The sequence below is a fragment of the Canis lupus genome, chromosome 25 (genome assembly GCF_003254725.2).
Source record: "Canis lupus dingo isolate Sandy chromosome 25, ASM325472v2, whole genome shotgun sequence".
NCBI lineage: Eukaryota > Metazoa > Chordata > Mammalia > Carnivora > Canidae > Canis > Canis lupus.
Window position 1 is genome coordinate 18569687 of NC_064267.1, and position 20710 is coordinate 18590396.

At 38.3% G+C, this 20710-nt stretch overlaps 1 protein-coding gene across 5 annotated transcripts in view; it reads left to right on the forward strand.

Annotated features, from left to right (window-relative positions):
* The window catches only part of CENPJ (centromere protein J), a 54095-nt gene that overhangs the window by 31152 nt on the left and 2233 nt on the right, over positions 1-20710 (forward strand). For 4 of the 5 annotated variants that reach the window (XM_025462814.3, XM_025462812.3, XM_025462813.3 and 1 more), the window contains exons 10-16: positions 2359-2601; positions 6454-6538; positions 15281-15345; positions 16006-16125; positions 19168-19308; positions 19388-19472; positions 19552-19672. In XM_025462814.3, coding sequence (XP_025318599.1) covers positions 2359-2601; positions 6454-6538; positions 15281-15345; positions 16006-16125; positions 19168-19308; positions 19388-19472; positions 19552-19672 — 860 coding nt within the window. The remainder of the gene's footprint in view (positions 1-2358; positions 2602-6453; positions 6539-15280; positions 15346-16005; positions 16126-19167; positions 19309-19387; positions 19473-19551; positions 19673-20710) is intronic. The other variant, XM_049101107.1, reaches the window with a different exon arrangement.

The window sequence follows — 20710 nt, forward strand, 5'->3', positions numbered from 1 at the left end:
CCAAATTTAAATCCTGGCCTGGACCTGCTCAATGTGCTAGTCTGCTCTGTCTGACTAGCTACACATGTCTCCAGGTGAACTTCTGCATTTCCCTTCCCAGCCTTCTCCATCTCAGGTGGCAGCATCCCTGACCTTGCATGTGCTCAGGCCAGAAACAAGGATTGTTCTCTTCTCTTTCTCTTATACTGCATGCTCTTCTGTCAGAAAATGTACCCAGTCTTGAGTTGTCATCTCTGAGTTAAAGGACTGTCCAGATAGCCTCTGCTCCCACCCTGTCTTTTTCATGGGTTGTTTTCCATGTAACAGCCAGTGATTCTTCTGGAAAGGTGCTGGGTTTTGTCCCCTCTCTGCCCATGGCCCCTTTAATGACTACTTTTTTCTTATAATAAGAGCCTCAATCCTTACAATGGCCTCAAGTTCCTAGATGATTTGGTGTTCTTTCACCTTTTTCACACTGTCTTCTCCTCCTCTGTGTCATTCATTCTGCCCCAGCTCACTGGCCTGCTTGCTGTTCTGTGACCGTGCCAGGACCACACCTCCCTGGTGTATTTGCTGGTGCTTCTGGGAATGTTCTTCCCCTGAACAACCATGTGATTCATTGTGAGCCTCCTTCAGGTCTCTGTTCCAGGAGCCCTGACAAATTGTGTACTGCGCAGCTTCCCTTCCCTGCATACCTGTCCTTCCCTGCAGCACTGCTTTCTCCTGGCTACCTGCCTTTTCTTTCCTAGACCCTATCACCTTCAACACAGCTCTCCCTGCAATCTTTGTTTTGTTCTTTGTATTGCAAGGACCCAGAACAGTACCTGATGGTAGATGTCTTATAAATATTAATTATTTTTTAACGTTATTGAGGAATAATTGAAAAATATAAGCATATATATTTAAATGTACAGTGTGATGATTTTATATACATATACCTTGTGGAATGACTAGCAAGATCAAGATGATAACAGACCCATCACCTTACATAGTTAACTCCTTGTGTGGGTATGTGTGCTGAGAATGCTTAAGAATATGCTCTCAGGAACAACATCTGCTCTCAGTGCATATCACCGTATTATTACTACAGTCTCCCTATTGTATGCTGCTCCTCAGAACATATTCGTCGTGTAACTGAAGGCTTTTGTACCCTTTGTTTGACTTTCATCTCCCCATTTCCCTTTCCCCCAGCCCTTAGCAGCCACCATTCTATTGTTTCTATGAAATTGGCTTTTTTCTTTTTTTTCTCTAAGATTCCACATACAAGTGATACCATACAGTATTTGTCTTTCTATGTTTGGCTTATTTGCCTTTGAATTCTTAACCTGTTTAGACTTTGTGTTATGATTTTAGTATTAATAAGTCTCTGTCCATGTGATAACAATGCTTACCAGTTAGAAATTGCTCATTTATTGGTTATACTCCACGCTTTTATACATATAGGGAGGCTTATGTTTTGGGAGGTCAATGACCTTGTTTCAAGAGCTTTTAAGAAAGAACTGAGGTTTGAGCCTTAATCTCACCCAAACCTAGAGTCCATGCTCCCTGTGATATGACCACCCCCCAAGGGGGAGGTCCTTTGAGCCCTAGTCTCTTCCTGTATGTCACGTGGTGGCTTTGTTGGCACTCATGAGGCTTACATGAGAATGGATAGACATCAAGTTCTGCATGCATATTAATGAGCTGCCTAGGGCTCCTCACTACCTTTAGGCTCACATCAGGTAAGTTCTCAGGTGGTGGGCAGTTAGGTTTTATTTCCACCCTTGCTCTCTGCCTCAGCTCTCAGGCACTCCCCATATCTTGTACCCACATAAGCTGTGTAAGTGACTAAATTTTCCTTAGTTCTGACATTAATTTTGATTTTTGTTTGTGTAATTGCAAATTGCTTCTAGACATTTCCAGGAGTTTCTTCGCATATGTCATTTAGTACATCTGAAACAAAGCATTTTCTTAAAACCTGTTTCTTCTCATGAATTCCAAGTAGAAACTGTTTTCAGGACTGATGGTTTTGACTTTGAATCTTTTATTCATCCCTTTATCTTCACGCTTCCTTAAAATAGTCATGAATTCCTATTAATTTTTTCTTTACCAGATAATCTTCCATTTTTCTATTTCAATTAATAGTTTAGTATAGACCTTTATTACCTCATGGCAGTGTTATTGCAATGAACTCCTAAGTGGAATCAGTTTTGTTAATGGTATAAGGTGAAGCTCTAACCTGAACCCTTAATCCCTTTCATTAAAAACTTCGTATTTTTGAAATGTGATTGACCAAGCCTTCCCTTTTCTGCTGTCTATGCTAGGGCAGCACTTCTGTTTTGTTGCTGTGTCTTTCTTCTAGTGCATTGTTTTAATCCTAGTAATTTTTTTTTTCGAGAGGCTTTGAAACAGCAGATAGCAGATTTACAGGAAGATTTGAAAAGAAAGGAAGCAAAATGGTCAAGTACACATGGCCGTCTTAGAAGCCAGATAGAAATGTTGGTCAGAGAGAACACAGACCTCAGGGAAGAAATAAAAGTGATGGAAAGATTCCGACTAGATGCCTGGAAGAAAGCAGAAGCTACTGAGAGCAGCATGAGGACGGGTCCCTGTGTGACTGCCACAAAAAAAGATGGGTCCATGGTAGGTTTGGAGCTGGCTTCGTCAAGGCAGGGAGATGTTAAATATTTGAGTGCTCAAATTTATAGAGCCAAAAAGTAGAGGATGATTGCCAGGGCTGGCGGGGGGAGAAATGGGGAGTTGTGGTTTAATGGGGACAAAGTTTCAGTTTTGCAAGAGGAATTAGTGCTAGTGATGGATGGATATGAGGGCTGCATAGCAGTGAGGATGTGCTTAATGCCACTGAACAGTACACTTATCAGCGGTTAACATGGTGAATTTTATGTGTTTTTTTACCATAATTGAAAAATTCTTTTGAGCATTGTTATGTAGTTTTCAAATTCATTTTTAGAATTCTTTTAAAGAATTATAGCACAATGGGCAGATAATCTTAGTTAAAACAGGCCAAGTGAAGTTTTTTTTTTTCTTGCAGAGTCACATGCATATGATCCTTTTGAATTGAGTAATTGGTCTTTCATTCATCTATAATTATAATTTTGATGTGCCAGACACTTTCATGCACCGGGGATAAAGCAATTAACAAAACAGATAAACTTCCTTGCCCTCTTGAAATTTATATTCTAGCAGTGGGAGGTCTATAAATAAGACAGATAATAAAATTATGGTGTGTGACATAGTGACAAGAACCAAGGAGAAAAAAGCAAGGAAGGGGGATGATAACTGTTGGGGTGAGGGTTATTGCTATTTTAGACAAGATGGCCAAAGAAAATCTTACTTAGAAAGTGGCGTTTGAATAATGGCCCGAATAGGGGTACAAATCTGGGAGAGAGCAGAGCCAGCAGAGGAACCCGAGGCCTGGAGTCTCTCTGCTTCGTGGGCCTGAGTACGAGCATGGTCTGAGGCTGGTGGAACTGGAGCAGAATAAGTGGGGAGAATGGTAGGGGATGTGATCAGAGATGTGACGGAAGGAAGTGGGTGCGGAGTTCACCAGGCCTTCATTGATTCCTGTGAGCCCTTGGGTGTTTCCTCTGAGAACAGGAACCCTTGGAGGACTATGATTGGAGTTGACTTAATCTTTTGTTTTAGTAAGTTTACTTTGTCAACTGCCAACTGTAGACTGCACAGGTTGGGAGTGGAGGGGTATAGACATACTTGGGAATACCAGTTAGGAGACTGTTGCAGTAATTCACACCAGAGATAACAGAGGCTCAAGACTGGGAGAGCAGCCATGGAGGGCTGAGAAGTGGATAAGATTTGACAAGCACCATGAGAAGAGAGCATGTATTTCTGGGGGCATGGATATTAGAACTCAGATTTAGACAGGGTAAGTTTGAAATACCTGTGAAGAAGTTAACTGGAGAAGTTTGAAAAGGTGGAGATGTTAACTGGGCAGTTACACACCTATCAGGAGGTCAAGTCGGAGCTCGAAGTTTGGGGGTCATTGGGAGGTGTGGTAAAGCTTTGGGCTGGCAAAGATCACCAGTGCTGAAAATGTGGGTGGTGAAGAGATCCATACACTGAGCCAGACCATGAGAAGGTGAGGGATGAGAAGGACAGATAACCAGAGAGAATGGAGTAGAGGAGGCCAGCGTGGCATCCTGAGAGTCAAGAAAAGAAAGGACTTCTAGGAAGAGAGAGTGACCAGCGGTGTCAGAGGCTGCTGCTAAATCAGATAAGGGCTGAAAATTAGTCATTAGATTTACCAAATAGGGCTGTGTTGAAAATAAAAGTCTAACTGGATAAAAGAGAACGAGGAGAAGTTTTAGACCGTATAACAGCCTGGTGGAAAGGTTTTGCAATAAATATAAAGAGATGGGGTAGTGGCTGTAAGGAAAGGGGTGTGTGTGTGTGTTTTAATGGGAAAATTAAGTGTTTTGTCTTGGTAGGATTGATTCAGTAAAGAGCAAGATACTGATGCAGGAGCAGGTGGGAGAATGGCTGAAGCAGTGTTCATGAATGGCGGTGGATTTAGGGGTGAAGGGAGGGGCAAGACTTGGCCAGGAGGACAGACAGCACATACCTAGTAGCAGAATAATGTGTGGACCGTGGGCTCAGTGGGTGGTGCCCACTGGTAGGAGGTTCCCTCCTGATGCCTTAACATTGTCAGTGAAGTAGGAAGCTCAGTCATCCTCAGAGTGAGGAGGGAGAAGTGTAGGAGGTTTGAGGAGAGGAAAGAAAGTGTGACATAGAGGTTTAGAGGAGTGGAAAGCAGAGGGACTGGGGAAGTGCAGTCTGATTCCTGGGCTGCTGTGGAGGCTAACGTAGGTTAGAGATCATACACTTCAAGTGAGAATTGTTTGTATTATTTTCTTGTTCAGCTTTTTGGTTGTAGCGTGGTGGAGCGTTGTATTTTAGAAGAGATACGGTCATTCAGGTGAATACTACCGAGTGAGTGAGGGGCATGGAAGTCAACAGTATATGCAGCCAGAGCAACTTCAGGGAACCATGCTTTAAGCTGCATGAGAAGGGCATAAGCTATGAGGTTTGAGGGACATAGAAAATCTCTATGGGTCAGTGAATTGTAGGACCTTGTGGGCTGTACACATTGGTGGCGTGAGGGTGTTAGAGGAATGAGCTGGAAGGATAGGATATGGCAGTCAGAAGAAAGTGGAATTCACCTGTCTTCCCCAAACATTTTATTATAACAGCGTCCCCAAATAGAGAAATTTGAAAGAATAGTATGATGAACATCTGCATAGTCACCTAGATTTGAACACTGTTAATTGACCACTTGTGTATATGTATTTTGCTGGACCATTTGAGGCTAATTGCAGAAATTGTGGCATCTTACTCCTAACTACTTTAGCATTTTATTAAATAGCATTGGCTTTTTGAATAAACCTGGCTCATTACTTTGTGGAATGCCCTCACATTCTGGCTCTGAGGGCTTTGAAATTGAGATTTTTGCAGTTATTGATAATTGCAGATAAATTGATAATGACTAGTTCTAGAGTTTGCATGCATGGCTGAGGTAGGCGAGAGTAGGTCAGGAAACAGAATACCACTGGAGTTACCTCCTGGCAAGGGGATTCATGGTAGGTGAGTCATGGATATGAGACACAGAGTTGGGGGCAGGGGTGGTTAGGGAGAAGAGTGATTTGTTGGAAGTGGTGATGGGGAGCAAGGAAGACCTTTACCCTACCCTAAACCTAGGGGTGTGAGTGCTGAGGGTGAGAAAGTTCTGTCCCCAGAAGGGGCTGTGGTGAGAAGCCACAGAGCTAGGGCTTTGTGAGGAGCTAGGGCTCAAAGTGAGAGCAAGATGGTTAGGTGTTCATAGGAGGTGAGATAAAGGGGTTTAGTGGTATTGAGTTCCTGCCCTTTTCTCTGGCGAATCTGATAACAGTCACAGAAGAGTGTTTCACTGTGTTGTCTATTATGCCCTCACTTGAAGAATGAATATATAGTTGACCTTTGAACCAGGTGGGTTCATTTGTATGCAGATTTTTTTCAATAAATACAATACAGCCCCGTAAATATATTTTCCCTTCCCTAAGATTTTAATAACATTTTTTTTGCTTAACTTACTTTAATGTAAGGATACAGTACATAATACATGACATACAAGATATATATATTAATCTGCTGTTCATGTTGGTAAGGCTTCCAGACAGCAGTAGGCTATTAGTTGTCAAATTTGGGGGGAGTCAAAGTTATACATGGATTTTCAAATGCGGGGTTGACAGTACCCCGTACCAACGTTTGTTCAGGGTCAGCTGTGTTTCTTTTATAGGTGGTGTGTGTGTGTAATTCAGTTCTAAATAATATCTTGTTCCCTCTGACCTGTAGTGTTAAATGAAAACAACATAAACGAACAAACTTAAACCATTCTTACTGCAAGCTGACTGTTAGTTTCATTCATTGTACTAATATGTAGCCTAACACTAATTTTATATTCAAAATTATCTCATACTGTAGAATTCATCAGTTCGATTACAGAAGAGTCAGATTTCTTCAGGAACTCAGGTAGAAAAATACAAGAAAAATCATTTGCTGACACAAGGTAAGAAGTTGCATGATCTTTTTATAAAATATTTCAGGAATTTAAAGAACAGAGAATTTATACCCAATTTAAGAAATAAGACATTGTAAATATCACGAAGCCCCTGCATATTCTGCTCCCCCACTTACTTACATCCTAACAATATTCCTTTGCTTGTTTTTCATTCTTTTGCTACACTGTGTACATAAATCAATATAGTGTTGTTTCTGTGTATCCCTCTACAGTTTGTTTTTTCTCTCTCAATATTTTGATACCCACATCAGTGCATATAAACTCTAGTTTATTGATTTTATTTAAAAAAATTTTTTTTAGTTTATTGATTTTTTTTTTTTTTTTTTTTTTTTTTTAGTTTATTGATTTTAATAGTTGTACAGGTTCTATGTATATTTGCTACAGTTGAGTTTTCAGGTTGATGGACTTCATGTTTTTCCTGTTTGTCAGTAGAATAAATAGTGCTGCAGAATATGTCTGTCATGTGAGTTTCTTTAAGACACATATCCAGAGTAAGATGCTGGGTCGATCATACCAGGTTTGTGCTGTAGGAAGTTTTCACTTTGTTCTGCAGAGTGGTTTTGTCATTTTTTTTTTACCATCAGCAGAATATACTCTTTGTGCTTACTCTTGACCTGGTCAGACTGAAATTGTGGCCAGATGGATGTGAAATGGTTATAGTTAGTGTAATTTTAATATGTATTTCCCTGATTACTGGTAAGGTGATGTGAGCATCTTTTTGTATATAGGCATTTGGGTTTCCTCTTTTGTGAATTGCCTGTTCATTTCTTTTGCCTATTTAAAACTTTTTCGGGAGGGGAGATTTGTTCTTATTGAAGTTATTCTGCATACTAATCCTTTCTCAGTTACAAGCACTGCCAATGTCTTCTCCAATCTCGGTTTGTGTTTTTTTTTTTTATATGCATGTTTTTCCCTTTTTAAAAAAGATTTATTTATTTATTTTGGAGAGAGAGAGAGAGAGAGAGAGAGTGTGTGTGTGTGTGTGTGCGCGCGCGCACAAGCTGGGGAGGAGCAGAGGGAGAGGAAGCAGACTCCCCACTGAGCAGGGAGCCCAATGTGGGCTCCATTTCAAGATCCTGAGATGATGACCTGAGGGGAGATCAAGAGTTGAAGACTTACCCAACTGAGCCACCCAGGAGCACCTGTTTTTCCTTTTAATATTGAATTTATCAATCTATTTTCATGACTTTAAGAAATCTTTCTAATCCTGAGATCACAAGTGTACTATTTTCTCTTACGAACTTTTGTTTTCACAACTGGGTCTTTAATCTACCTGGAATTTTTAGAAATTATTTTCATGAATTAAATTTAGAAAAAAAAATATATGCATTTTGATAATAAAAAGGAAATACTTAGATAACTACCAGCTGGATAAATAGAGTAGCAGCATCCCAGAGCTGTCCCCTCCATGATCATATTACATTGCTTCTGTTTGTAGTTTCTACTCTCATAGGTGCGGCCCTAAAAACATGCATTGTTTTTTAACTTTCTGAACAATTACACTGTATGTATTCCATTGTCTTCTTTTATTGTACATTGTTTTTGAGAGTCGTGTTGATTTGCAATTCTGGTTTTCACTGCAAGGCAGTTTGAATGTTTATGAATATGTACATTTGACTTCTGTTGATGGTTAAATCTTTTTTAAGTTAGGGATGTTAAACAGTGATCCTGTGAATATTCTTAAACATTTCTGGTATAAACATTCATTTTTCTAGGGCATGTACTGAAATTACTGGGTAATCAGTAAGAATATCTTTAACACTCATAGATTTTGCCAAAACATTTTCCAGAATGATTTTACTTTCTACCTAGCAATGACTACATTGCTTAGTGTAAGCGCTTGCATTGTTCTATACCATGTTGATACTTGGCATTGTCAGACTTCAATTTTTGCCAGTCTGGTAGGGGTGCAACATTATTATTATAGTTTTGATAGAGTTGAGAATACCTTTGCCGGTATTTATTAGCTATTTAGATTCCCTCTTTTGAGAAAAATGAATCAGGTCTTCTACTTATTCTGTGCCATTGTTTGTCTTTTTCATTATTGGTTTGTGGGAGCATTTCCCCTTCCCCCATCATAATCTTCTAAGAGTTACACATTGAAAATATCTTCTTACAGTCTGTAGCCTGCCTTTTTACTCTTTTATCTTTTGATGAACAAAACTCTTGACCTTTTTTATTAAAATATATTTGGTGTATAACATTGTGCAAATTTAAGGTGTATAATATATGGATTTGATGTATTTACATATTATGATTGCCAATGTAGTGATGGCAATCATATGTAGTGATGTAGTGATGACTAGCACCTCTATTATATCACATAATTGTATCTTTTTAGTGGTTGGAGATTTAAGATCTAGTTTCTTAGAAAATTTGCTGATTATAATACAATATTATCTGTATTCACTATACTGTACATTAGTTCTCTAGGATGTACTTACTACTTGTTCCAAGTTTCTACCCTTAAACAACATCTCCCCTGTTCCCCAGACTTTCACCCCCTCATAACCACCATTTCACTCTTTTTTAAAGTTTGGCTTCTTTAGATTCCAAATATAAGTGATATCATACAGTATTTGTCTTTCTCTGTCTGATACCTCACTTAGCATAATGTCCTCAGGGTCCATCCATGTTATTGTAAATGACTGTATGTCCTTTCTCATGGCAAAATAATCTTCCATTGTGTATGTATATCACATCTTTATCCCATTCATACAGGGAGGGACACTTTGGTTGTTTCCATATCTTGACTACTATGAGTAATGCTGCAGTGAACACAGGCTTCCATACCCCGGTTTTCATCTCCTTTGGGTGTGTACTCAGAAGTGGCATTGCTGGATCATATGGCAGATCTATTTTCAATTTTTTGAGGAACCTCCCTATTGTTTTCCATAGTGGATGAAGCAGTTTAACGTGCCCGCCAAAAGTACATGAGGATTTCCTTTTTTCCACCTCCTTGCTAATACTTGTTATCTCTCGTCTTCTTGATGATAGCCTTTCTGGCAGGTGTGAAGTGATATCTTGTGGTTTTGATTTGCATTTCCTAGATGATTAGCGATATTGAGCATCTTTACACGTACTGCTGGCCATTTGGATGTATTAGGAAAAAATGTCTCTGGAGTTCCTTTGCTCATCTTTCAATCATATTTTTTGTTGTCACTGAGGTAGAGGAGTTCTTTCTGTATTTTGGATATTAATCTGACAAATGGTCTACAAAAGTTTTCTTACTCTATAGGTTGCCTTTTCATTTTGTTGATTCTTTTGTTATACCAGAAGCTTTTGATTTTTATTTTTGGTTTTGTTGCTTGTGCTTTTGGTATCAAGAAGCTATTGCCAAGACCAGTGTCAAGAAACTCCTTCTCTCTGTTTCTCTAGAAGTTTTCTGGTATCATGTTTTATGTTTAAGTCTTTAGTCCATTTCAAATTAATTTTTATGAGTAGTCTAAAATAGAGATCCAGTGTCATTTTTCTGCATGTGTTCAGTTTTCATAACATCATTTATTGAGGAGACTATCCTTTCCTCATTGAATGTTCTTGGTTCCATTGTTGAATATTAATTTTTTTTTGAATATTAATTGATTGTACATGTGAAGGTTGAATTCTGGGCTTTCTGTTCTGTTCCATGAGTCTATGCTGGTACTGTTTTATGCCACTACCATAGTTTTAATTACTGTAGTTTTACAGTATAGTTTAAAATCAGGAATTGTGATGCTTTCAGCTTTGTTCTTTTTCCTCCGGATTGCTTTGGCTATTTGGGGTCTTTTGTGGTTCCATGCAAGTTTGAAGATTCTTTGTTCTAGTTGTATGAAAAATGTCATTGGTATTTTGATGGGGATTGCACTAAATCTGTAGATTGCTTTAGGTAGTATGGACATTTTAATTATTTCTATGAGCACAGTGTATCTTTCCATTTATTTGTGTCATCTTTAGTTTCTTTTATCAGTGTCTTACAGTTTTCAGGGTATAGGTCTTTCATCTCCTTGGTTAAACTTACTCCTAGATATTTCATTCTTGTTGCTGTAATTGTAAATGTGATTGTTTTCTTAATTTCTCTTTCTGATAGCTTGTTATTAGTGTAAAAACTCAACTGGTTTTTGTTTTGTTTTGTTTTTTTTAGAGAGAAAGACAGCATGAGTGGGGGATGTGGTGAGGGGCAGAGGGAGAGGAAGAGAATCTCCAAGCTCCGTGCAGAGTCCAATGCAGGGCATGATCTCACCTGAAATCATGACCAGAGCTGAAATCAACAGTTGGGCACTTAACCAACTGAGCCACCTCAATTTATTTCTTTATGTTAATTTTCTATCCTATGACTTTACTGAATTCATTTATTCTGATAGATTTTTTTGGTTGGGTCTTTAGGGTTTTTGATATTTAGTATCCTGTCATCTGCAAATAGTGACACTTTTGCTTCTTCCTACCCAATTTGGATGCCTTTTATTTCTTTTTCTTGTCTAATGGTTATGGCTAGGACTTCTGATTTTATGTTGAATAAAAGTGGCAGGAGTAGGCGTCTTTGCCTTGTTCTAATCTCAGAGGAAAAACTTTCAGCTTTTTACCACTAAGTGATAGTTATTTTAATGTTCTTTTCTTTTAACCTTTATACTATGGGTAAGTAGTTAATACAATATCTTATTGTAGAATTGGAGTTTTCTATATTTGATTATAAATTTTTCATCTTTACCATTGCATTGTGTGCTCTTGTATGTTTTCATGCTGCTGATTAGCATCTTTTTGTTTCAGCATTTCTTGCAAGACAAGTGATTAAACTCCCTCTGCTTTTATCTGAGAAAATCTTTATTTCTTCTTCATATCTGAGGAAAACTTTACTGGATAACATATTCTTGGCTGGCAATTTTATGTCTTACCACTTTGAATATGACATTGCACTGTCTCCTGGCCTCTAGAGTTTCTGCTGAGAAATCCACTGATAGACTCATGTGTTTTTTGGCTTTTTGTTTGTTTTTTCTTTTTGTAGCTTATTTATCTTCTAGCTGCCTTTAAGATTCTTTTTTTTTTTTTTTTTTTTTTAAGATTTTATTTACTTGAGAAAAGAGAGTGCATGTGCACAGGCAGGGGGAGGGGCAGAGGGACTAGGAGAAGCAGGCTCCTTGCTGAGCAGGGAATCTGACCTGGGGCCCAATCCCAGGACCCTGGGATCATGACCTGAGACACCCAGGCCCCTTTCAAGATTCTTTCTAATTAATTTTTGACAGTTTCATTATAATGTGTCTTGGAGAAGATCTTTTTATATGGAGATAACAGGGTGTCCTGTTAGTTTCATGGACTTGTTTGTTCAAGTCCTTCAGCAGGTTTGGGAGGTTCTCAGCTTATGATTTCTTTAAATAAACTCTCTGCTCCCTTTTCCCTCTCTCTCTTCTTCTGGAACCCCCATTCTTCAAATATTTGCCTTTCTAATGGAATCTCATAGCTCTTGTTGGCTTTCTTCAGTCTTTAAATCTTAGTTCCTGCTCCTCTTCTAACCATATTATTTCTGTATTCCTGTTCTCCAAGTCACTTTTTTTTTTCTTCCATGTCATCTGCTTTGATCCAGATGCTCTGTATTACATTCTTTATCTCATTCATTGAATTCTTCAGCCCTAGAATTTGGTTCTTTTTTATAATTTCAGCCTCTTGTAAAGAACTGTTCATTAATTTATTCCTGATTTAATGGAATTGTCTTGGGTTTTCTTGTAACTTGTTGGATTTCTTTATAAGAACAATTTTGGATTCTTTATCAGTTAGATTGCAGTATTTCATGCCTTTGAGTTTGGTTGCTGGAGAATTATTATTTTTGTGATGCCATTTTTCCTTGATTTTTATTTTATTTTTATTTTTAATTTATTTTTAATTTTTATTTATTTTTATTTTTTTGGTTTTTAAATAATATTTGTAGCTATGGATTTTTGCTTTCCCATTCAAACTAGCAGATACCTCCTTAGTTTTTATGACTTGTTTGATCTTTACAGTTCACTAGGCTGGCTACTTTCTTCTGTATTCCAGAAAGTGGTACAATAGCTCCAATTTGTAGTTTCTCCCCTGCCCACCAACTGTGGTCTGTTTTCTGAGCATGTTCTCTGCCTACTGGATCTCACTGTCTTGGAAGTAGATGGGAGAACACCTAAGGAGCAGAGTTGGGGGAGGTGTGGGTTTAGCACTTGTGCTTTGAGGGTGCCCTTGGGCTTGCGGGAAGATCCTTAAGTGGGGTACTACCAGAGACTTGTGGGTGGACATCCTGTAGAAGTGCTGAAGCAGGAATCATGTACCTTTAGTGCTCTTGGATATTCTAGTATGTTTTCTTCCCTTTCTGTTTCCTTCCCCAAGTCCTGGGGGTCCCTCCTCACAAATCTGGGTGCTGCTGGAGATGGAGGTTTCTTTAGCCGCAACTCATTTAACTGGGCTAGCTGGGCAATCGCTCATTGCTTTTGCTTTCTGTCACTTCCTTTGGAGAGGTTGTTACTGCCACTGCCAAACAACTTAGCTGTGCAGTGTCTCCCTGGGGAGGGGAGCAGCTCTGGCAAGTTCTTCCCTCTCTGTGTGCAAACTCATCTCTATCCTGTTCCAATGGCTTGCTGGAATCTCCCCTTAGGCAGTCTAGACTTCTGCATATTCTCTCTCACCTGTGAGTATCTGCCAAGATTTGTTATCTCTGGGTGTCTTTTCCAGTTGTGGAGGCAGATTCACTGACTCTCTTAAATCTACATCCTTTACTAAGGTCTTATTTTTGGATGCTCAGATGGGCAAGAATCCTCCTGGATTCCTTGGTATAAGGTGCTGAGACACTTTCATTCTGTTTTGGATGTCTCATTAGTTTAAAAATGGGAGGAGAAAAGGAATGGCTTATGCTGCTGTAATACTTGATGGTTCTCCCAGATTCCCCAAATTCTTACTTAATGTTGTGAATTCTAGTTTTTTTCCTTTATGGGTAGTGCCTCTTAAGTCTTCCCTATCTTGAAGTCATAAACATATCCTCCTATATTATCTATATCTAGCTATTCTTGCACTCTTTATCTTTTATTTTTAAAAAATTTTATTTATTCATGACAGAAGCAGACACATAGGCAGAGGGAGAAGCAGACTCCCTGCAGGGAGCCTGATGCAGGACTCGATCCCAGGACCTTGGGATCATGCCCAGATGCTCAACCACTGAGCCACCCAGGCACCCTCCTGCACTGTTTCTTAAATAATTTAAATAATTTAATGTTTCCCAACTTTAATGTTATATGAATTTTATAAGGTATGTTTATATAGTGCTCAAAATGGTAAACACAGACTTAGGAGTCTGAGCTCCATGCTGCTCACATTTCCTGAACCTCACAGTGTCTGCTTAGAGGCTGCAAGTTATTGTTCATGAACAACTTGAGAGAATTAAGCTTGATGGGATTGAATCCTGGTTTTGTTTTATTAATTGACAACTTTGGCATGTAATTTCCTCAGCCTTGGCTTCCTCACCTGTAAAATGGGGATATTAGTCTTTTCTACGGAGGGTGGTTATAAGATTTAGAAGTAAGGTAATAGCTTAGTTCTTTACATGTGAGGTGGAGGCAATTGTTCTTCATTTATTACATCAAAATAGAGCACTCCTGAGCAGCCTGGGTGGCTTAGTGGTTTGGTGTCGCCGTTAGCCCAGCACTTAATCCTGGAGACCTGGGATCAAGTCCCATATCGGGCTCCCCGCATGGAGCCTGCTTCTCGCTCTGCCTCTGTCTGTCTCTCTCAGTGTCTCTCATGAATAAATAAATAAAACTTTTAAACAAACGAAAAAACAAAACCAAGCACTCCATTCATCTCCAGAACCTGTTTCCTGTCCACGTATTTGCCGAAGCCAAAACACACTCCCAGGGATTTCTAAACTAATCCTCCTGATGTTGATATTTTCTGAATTGATTAAGTATGTTGAATCACATGAAATTGCTGATATTTGGCTGAGACCTCAGTGATTTAATAACAGTGCAGTTAAAACATTTCTGTATCACTGGATGCCACACAAGCCTTCTCAGATGCTTGCCAGCCTCCTGAATGGACTCTGCATTTATTCTTCTTCTCAAGTGTGTTCTTCATGTAGCATCCAGTGGCAGATGCTTGAAAACTTGCAAATTCAGGAGTGTTCATAAAATGCCCCATTGGCATATAGGAAAAAGATATTGGAACTTCAATGTATTTTTTTTAACATTCACTTAATTTTTTGTTGGTGTGTGTGTGTGTGTGTGTGTGCTTCTTTTATAATCTATCTGTGTATTACTAATGCAGCATATGATTGGTGTGCTGGTCATAATCTAAAAAGTTTAGCTCACAGCAATTAGGTCTAGATTTTAATTAAATACCAGTTATTTTGTCAAGCAAAACTCCATTGTTTGTATTCTTAGATGCCTCTATTATATCTACTTTCCACCTAAGCCTCTAACTAAAGTCCTTGTGATTATTTCCAAAATACCTTTGGGTTCATCTGTTAAGTCAGTTGAGTACCTGTCTCTCTTCCTCCAGATTGTAAACCCTCAAAAAATAGATATTCTCCTTGTCTTTCTTGGTCACACAGATTTAAGTGCCTAATAAATATTTGAACTTAAACAGTAAACTCCGGTGCATTGGTAAAGAAAAATATTAAGAATTCTTTACTTAAAGTAGTTCATAAAAGGATATGAACTAAGGAAATTTTGACCATAATATTAAGTAAATTTAAAACTTAAAATTAAACATGAAATTTAATTCTTGACAATTATATTCTAACAGGCAATCCATCTCGAAGATCCAAGCCTACACTTCCTCGTGATTTAGGCAGTTCGGATAAGGGACAAGTAAATCTCTTTATATTTTTATATACTTAATCACGGGTTACTCAGGCTTGAAATTGCTTAGTTAACTGATTTAAGTTTCTAAACCATTTTTAAAGGAGGGTTTCTTTTTTTTTTTTTTTTAAGATTCTATTCATTTATTCAAGAGTGCTTGTGCATGTAAGGAGAGGGGCAGAGGGAGAGATTGAATCTCAAGTAGACTCTGCACTGAGCTTGGAATCTGACCCAGGGCTTGATCTCACGACCTGAGTTGAAACTAAGTCAGATGCTTGACTGACTGAGCCACCCAGGTGTCCCTTATAAAGGAGGTTTTTTACTTAACATTGTAAATGTTTTTTTTTTTTTTTAAGATTTTATTTATTTATTTATTCACGAGAGACACAGAGAGAGAGATAGAGGCAGAGACACAGGTAGAGGGAGAAGCAGGCTCCATGCAGGGAGCACGACATGGGACTTAATCCTGGGCTGAAGGCGGCGCTAAACCGCTGAGCTACCAGGGCTGCCCGGAAATGTTTTTTATATAACACCAAATGCTAGTCATCGAATCATGTAATGGTAGAATATGGAGAATCTGGCATTTGGAAATAAATGTAGGTTTTAGCTGCTTGAAATGTGATTACATGTCCTTTAGGACAGATGAAAGAGAGCCTCTTGTCCTTACAGACTGCCTCACCCAGAGACCCCCCTGAACCAGTGGACTTCCCAGATTCTGAGTGTAAAAAGGACAACAAAAAAGAAGAAAAAGAAGAAATTCAGGGAGAAATCAGTCATCCGGATGGAAAGGTTAAAATTTTTTAAAAAAATAAATAAATATAGGTTAAAATAGAGTTAGAACACTTCAATCCTAAGTTAATTGATCTTTAAGGCTGTTTGAGGGGGCTTAAGAGCTATAGTTCTTTGGAGTGTGACCTTGGTTTGAACCTTTGGACTCCTCTAAAAATGCTTGACACACATGTGCATTTAGTTGCCATTTCTAGTTTAGAGATCCAGCAGAGGAAGGAATATCCTTCCTTTGTTTATACTGTTTTTCTTTGAACACAGCTGCAAAGCCTTTGTCATCCTTTATAATTCTTAAAAGCCTCCATTCAAGACCTTAACCCTCCCTGCAGCCTTTCTGTCCATCTCCAGCTGCACAGTTTTAGTTTTGTGCTTAGGAAAGGGTTTTGAGTAGGATACTGCCTAGCTGGGTGTTCCAGCTAGAAATATGAATGCAAAAAAGAAGGGACATAAACAGGGTTTGTTAGCAGGGTGGAGATGAGGTCATTTTTCCTCAGGTTTATAGAAAATTTGCTTTTCCAAATATGCTAATTTGATCCATTTTAATCAGATTATAAGGCCAAAGTTTACTGCTAGTCTTGAGGAGTGAGGGAAGGACAAAAGAACAGCAGTCTAAGAAAGTAGTTAGACTTTTCCTGTACAAACTCTGCTTTAGTGTAACAAATTGTTGGTGGGAAAAGGTTTTCTTTTTTAGAAGAATTCCGCTGATCAATGGAAAAGGAATGAGAAAATTTGAGAATCATCATTGGGTAGTCTCTAATGAAATAAGGGATCTAAGCAGCAGTCATCAATAAGCCATGAACTCCTAGATGAGAGGTTGATGCAGCTTCATGGCAGGTCTAGCTGATGTGACCCAGTCAGTCTTGAGGTCACAAGGACAGTCATATATTGCACTTCTGAATATGTAGCCATAAGAAGCTCTTGGCAGTTTGTAGAAAATATTCTTGCCAGAATAATTCAACCAGACTTTATTCACACCTCTAGATGTAACTCCTAGGGTTTTTCCAGGAAGTATAGGGTGCATGAGAACATGTTAAATGATGCCATGATGGGAAAGCAGTCAAAAAAATTCAAGATGTGGGAAATTTTACATGTTCAATGACCGAGTTCTTTCAACAAGTAATTGTTATTAAAAAGCGGGCAGAGAGGGGACTGTTAAAGGTTGAGATTTAAGAGACATGTCATCAAGTGTTGTATGTGGACCTTGTTTTGATCCTGATTCAAGTAAACTATAAAAAATTACAATATAATGAAGGAATTATACAGTTTGTTAGGGGCAGTCATGATTTGGTTATGTTAAAACTCATCCTTTAATTGTAGTGTTTTACATGTGAAATGATACCTACAGTTTGCTTTAAAAAAAAAAAAACTCAGCAAAAAAGAAATTGAAGATGACACAAACAAATGGAAAGATACTACATGCTCATGGATTGGAAGAATTAATATTGTTACAATGACCATACTACCCAAAGCTATGTACAGATTCAGTGTAATCCATATCAAAATGCCAACAGCATTTTTCACAAAACTAGAATAATACTAAAATTTGTATGGAATCGCAGAAGACCCTGAATACTGAAAGCAATTGAGAAAGAAATAATCCCAGACTTCGAGTTATGTTACAAAGCTATAGTAATGAAACAGTGTGGTCCTGACACAAAAAGAGATACATAGATCAATGGGACAGAATAGAGACCTCGGAAATAAACCCATGCTTTTATGGTTAATTAATCTATGACTAAGGAGGCAAGAATTTACAATGGGGAAAAAAGACAGTTCTCCAATCCACCCAAAATGGATTAAAGACCTAAAAGTGATACCTGAAACTATAAAAATACTAGAAGAGAGCACAGGCAGTAACCTCTGTGACATTGGCTCTCCAACATTTTTCCAGATAGGTCTTCTAAGACAGAAACCGAACTATTGGGACAACACCAAAATAAAAAACTTCTGTGCACAGCAAAGGAAACCCATCAATGAAACAAAAATGCAACTTACTGAATGGGAGAAGATATTTGCAAATGACATATCTGTTAAGGTGTTACTATCCAAAATATATGAAGAACTTACATGACTCAACAACCAAGAAATTAATGATTCAATTTAGAAAAGGGCAGAGGACCTGAAAAGATGTTTTTCCAAAAAGATATACAGGTGACCAACAGATACATGAAAAGATGCTCAACATCACTAATCAGGAAAATGCAAATCAAAGCCACAATGAGCTATCACATCATACCTGTCAGAATGGCAAAATAAAAAAGATAAGAAATAACAATTGTTAGGATGTGGGGGGAAAAGGAACCCTTGTGCACTCTTGGTAGGATGCAGCCACTTGGAAATAGTATGGGGGTTCCTCAAAAAGTTAAAATAGAAATACCATAATTCAGTAATTTCACTACTGGGTATTTGGGTATTTACCCAAAGAAAACAAAAACACTGATTTGAAAAGATCTATGTGCCCCTATGTTTAGTGCAGCATTATTTACAATAGTCAAGATATGGAAGGAACCTAAGTGTACATTGCTATATAGACAAATGGATAAGGAAGATGTGGTGTATACACACATAGACACACACATACATGGAAACATTACACAGCCATAAAAAAAGGATGAGAACTTGCCATTTGCTAGAACATGATTGTACCTAGATGGGAGTATGCTAAGGGAAATAAGTCAGAATAAGTACCATATGATTTCATGCATGTGGAATTTAAAAGATCAAATGTATACACCAAAAGCAGAATCAGACCCATAAATAGAGAACAAACTGATGGTTGCCAGAGGGGAGACGGTGGGGTTATGGACAAAATGGGTCAAGGGGAATGGGGGATATAGATTTCCAGTTATGGATGAGTAAGTCATGGGGATAAGGGGTATGGCATAGGGAATAGGTGACATAAGAATGATGGTGTGTTGATACTTGGAGACAATGTTTTTGCTTTTTATTATGAAAGATTTCAAAGTAAGTAATTTGGAAGAGATTTTTGTCATGTATCAGGATGAAATCTCTTCTATTGATAATCTTGTTTCTCTTCTTCTGTAGATAGAAAAGGTTTATAAGAATGGGTGCCATGTTATATTGTTTCCAAATGGAACTCGAAAGGAAGTGAGTGCAGATGGGAAGACTGTCACCGTCACTTTCTTTAATGGTGATGTGAAGCAGGTCATGCCAGATGAGAGAGTTGTAAGTTTCCCTAGGAGTATTTTTCTCCATGGCTTAAACATCTCTAGAGAAAACATATACTGACTTTATGTCTCTACAGATCTACTACTACGCATCTGCCCAGACCACTCATACTACTTATCCAGAAGGACTTGAAATCTTACATTTTTCAAGTGGACAAATAGGTAAAAACTTGCTTTGCCCTGTCCTAAATACATTCTTTTCTTTAAAAATAAAATACTAATAGTGACCTTTTGTAAACAGAAAAACATTTCCCAGATGGGAGAAAAGAAATCACATTTCCTGACCAGACTATCAAAAACCTATTTCCTGATGGACAAGAAGAAAGCATTTTTCCAGATGGTACAATTGTAAGAGTACAAAGGTATATCTGTTAAATTTGTTTCTAGATTTGCCAATTTTTAACTTCTGTTTCCAAGTAACTTTTTAAAATCTTGTAACATTTGTAGAAGTCATTCAGAATTTCAGTGAGTTAGCAGTATTGAATACAAATATGCACTATGAGAGCAGCATTTTGGAGTTTAGAACTAGAGACATACAGGTTCTAATATATAGTCTGTAGAGTACTTCCCAAAAGGAGGATGGCAAGTATATGTATAGAAATAAATTTGGTAAAAAAAAAAAAAAAGAAAAAGAAATTTGGTGAGGCGCCTGGGTGGCTCAGTCGGTTAAGTGCCTCTGGCTCAGGTCATGACCCCAGGGTCCTGGGATGGAGCTCCCGTTAGGCTCTTTGCTTCTCCCTCTGCCTTTGCCCCTCCCCACTGCTCCTGCTCTATCAATCTTGAATAAATAAAATCTTTTAAAACAACAAAAATTTGGCGAAATGTAAAAATGGTGAATAAGATGCAAAGAAGGAAACTGCCCTATCAGGTTTTTTAAAGATTTTATTTATTTATTCATGAGAGACACAGAGAGAAAGGCAGAGACCTAGGCAGAGGGAGAAGCAGGGAGCCTGCTGAGACATTAGGCAGAGGGAGACATAAGTCAGGGAGCCTGCTTTGGGTCTCAGTCCCGGGGCCCCAAGATCATGACCAGAGCCAAAGGTAGATGCTCAGCCACTGAGCCACCCAGGTGCCCATGCCTTATCAGTTTTTAAGAATAACAAACAATGGCTGCAATTATTTGAATAAGACTATATCTCTTCTTAGATTTTGATTTGCTGGATCTCCCTGTCCCCGCCTGATAAGCTTTTATTCCTCTGGCCTCCCTGACTCAATTCCTTAAAATAGCAACTTTTTTTAGCCCTTCTGTGTGTTACATTTCTTAAAGTTAGCGACAACTTCTTAGTGACTTCTTCAGTCCACAGTACAGAGCTTCTTGTAATCACCATTTTAATTAAAACCACCACGGTGAAGGTTTGTCAAATCCACTGTCTTTAGTTTTTCACTTTCTCCTCTCTTAC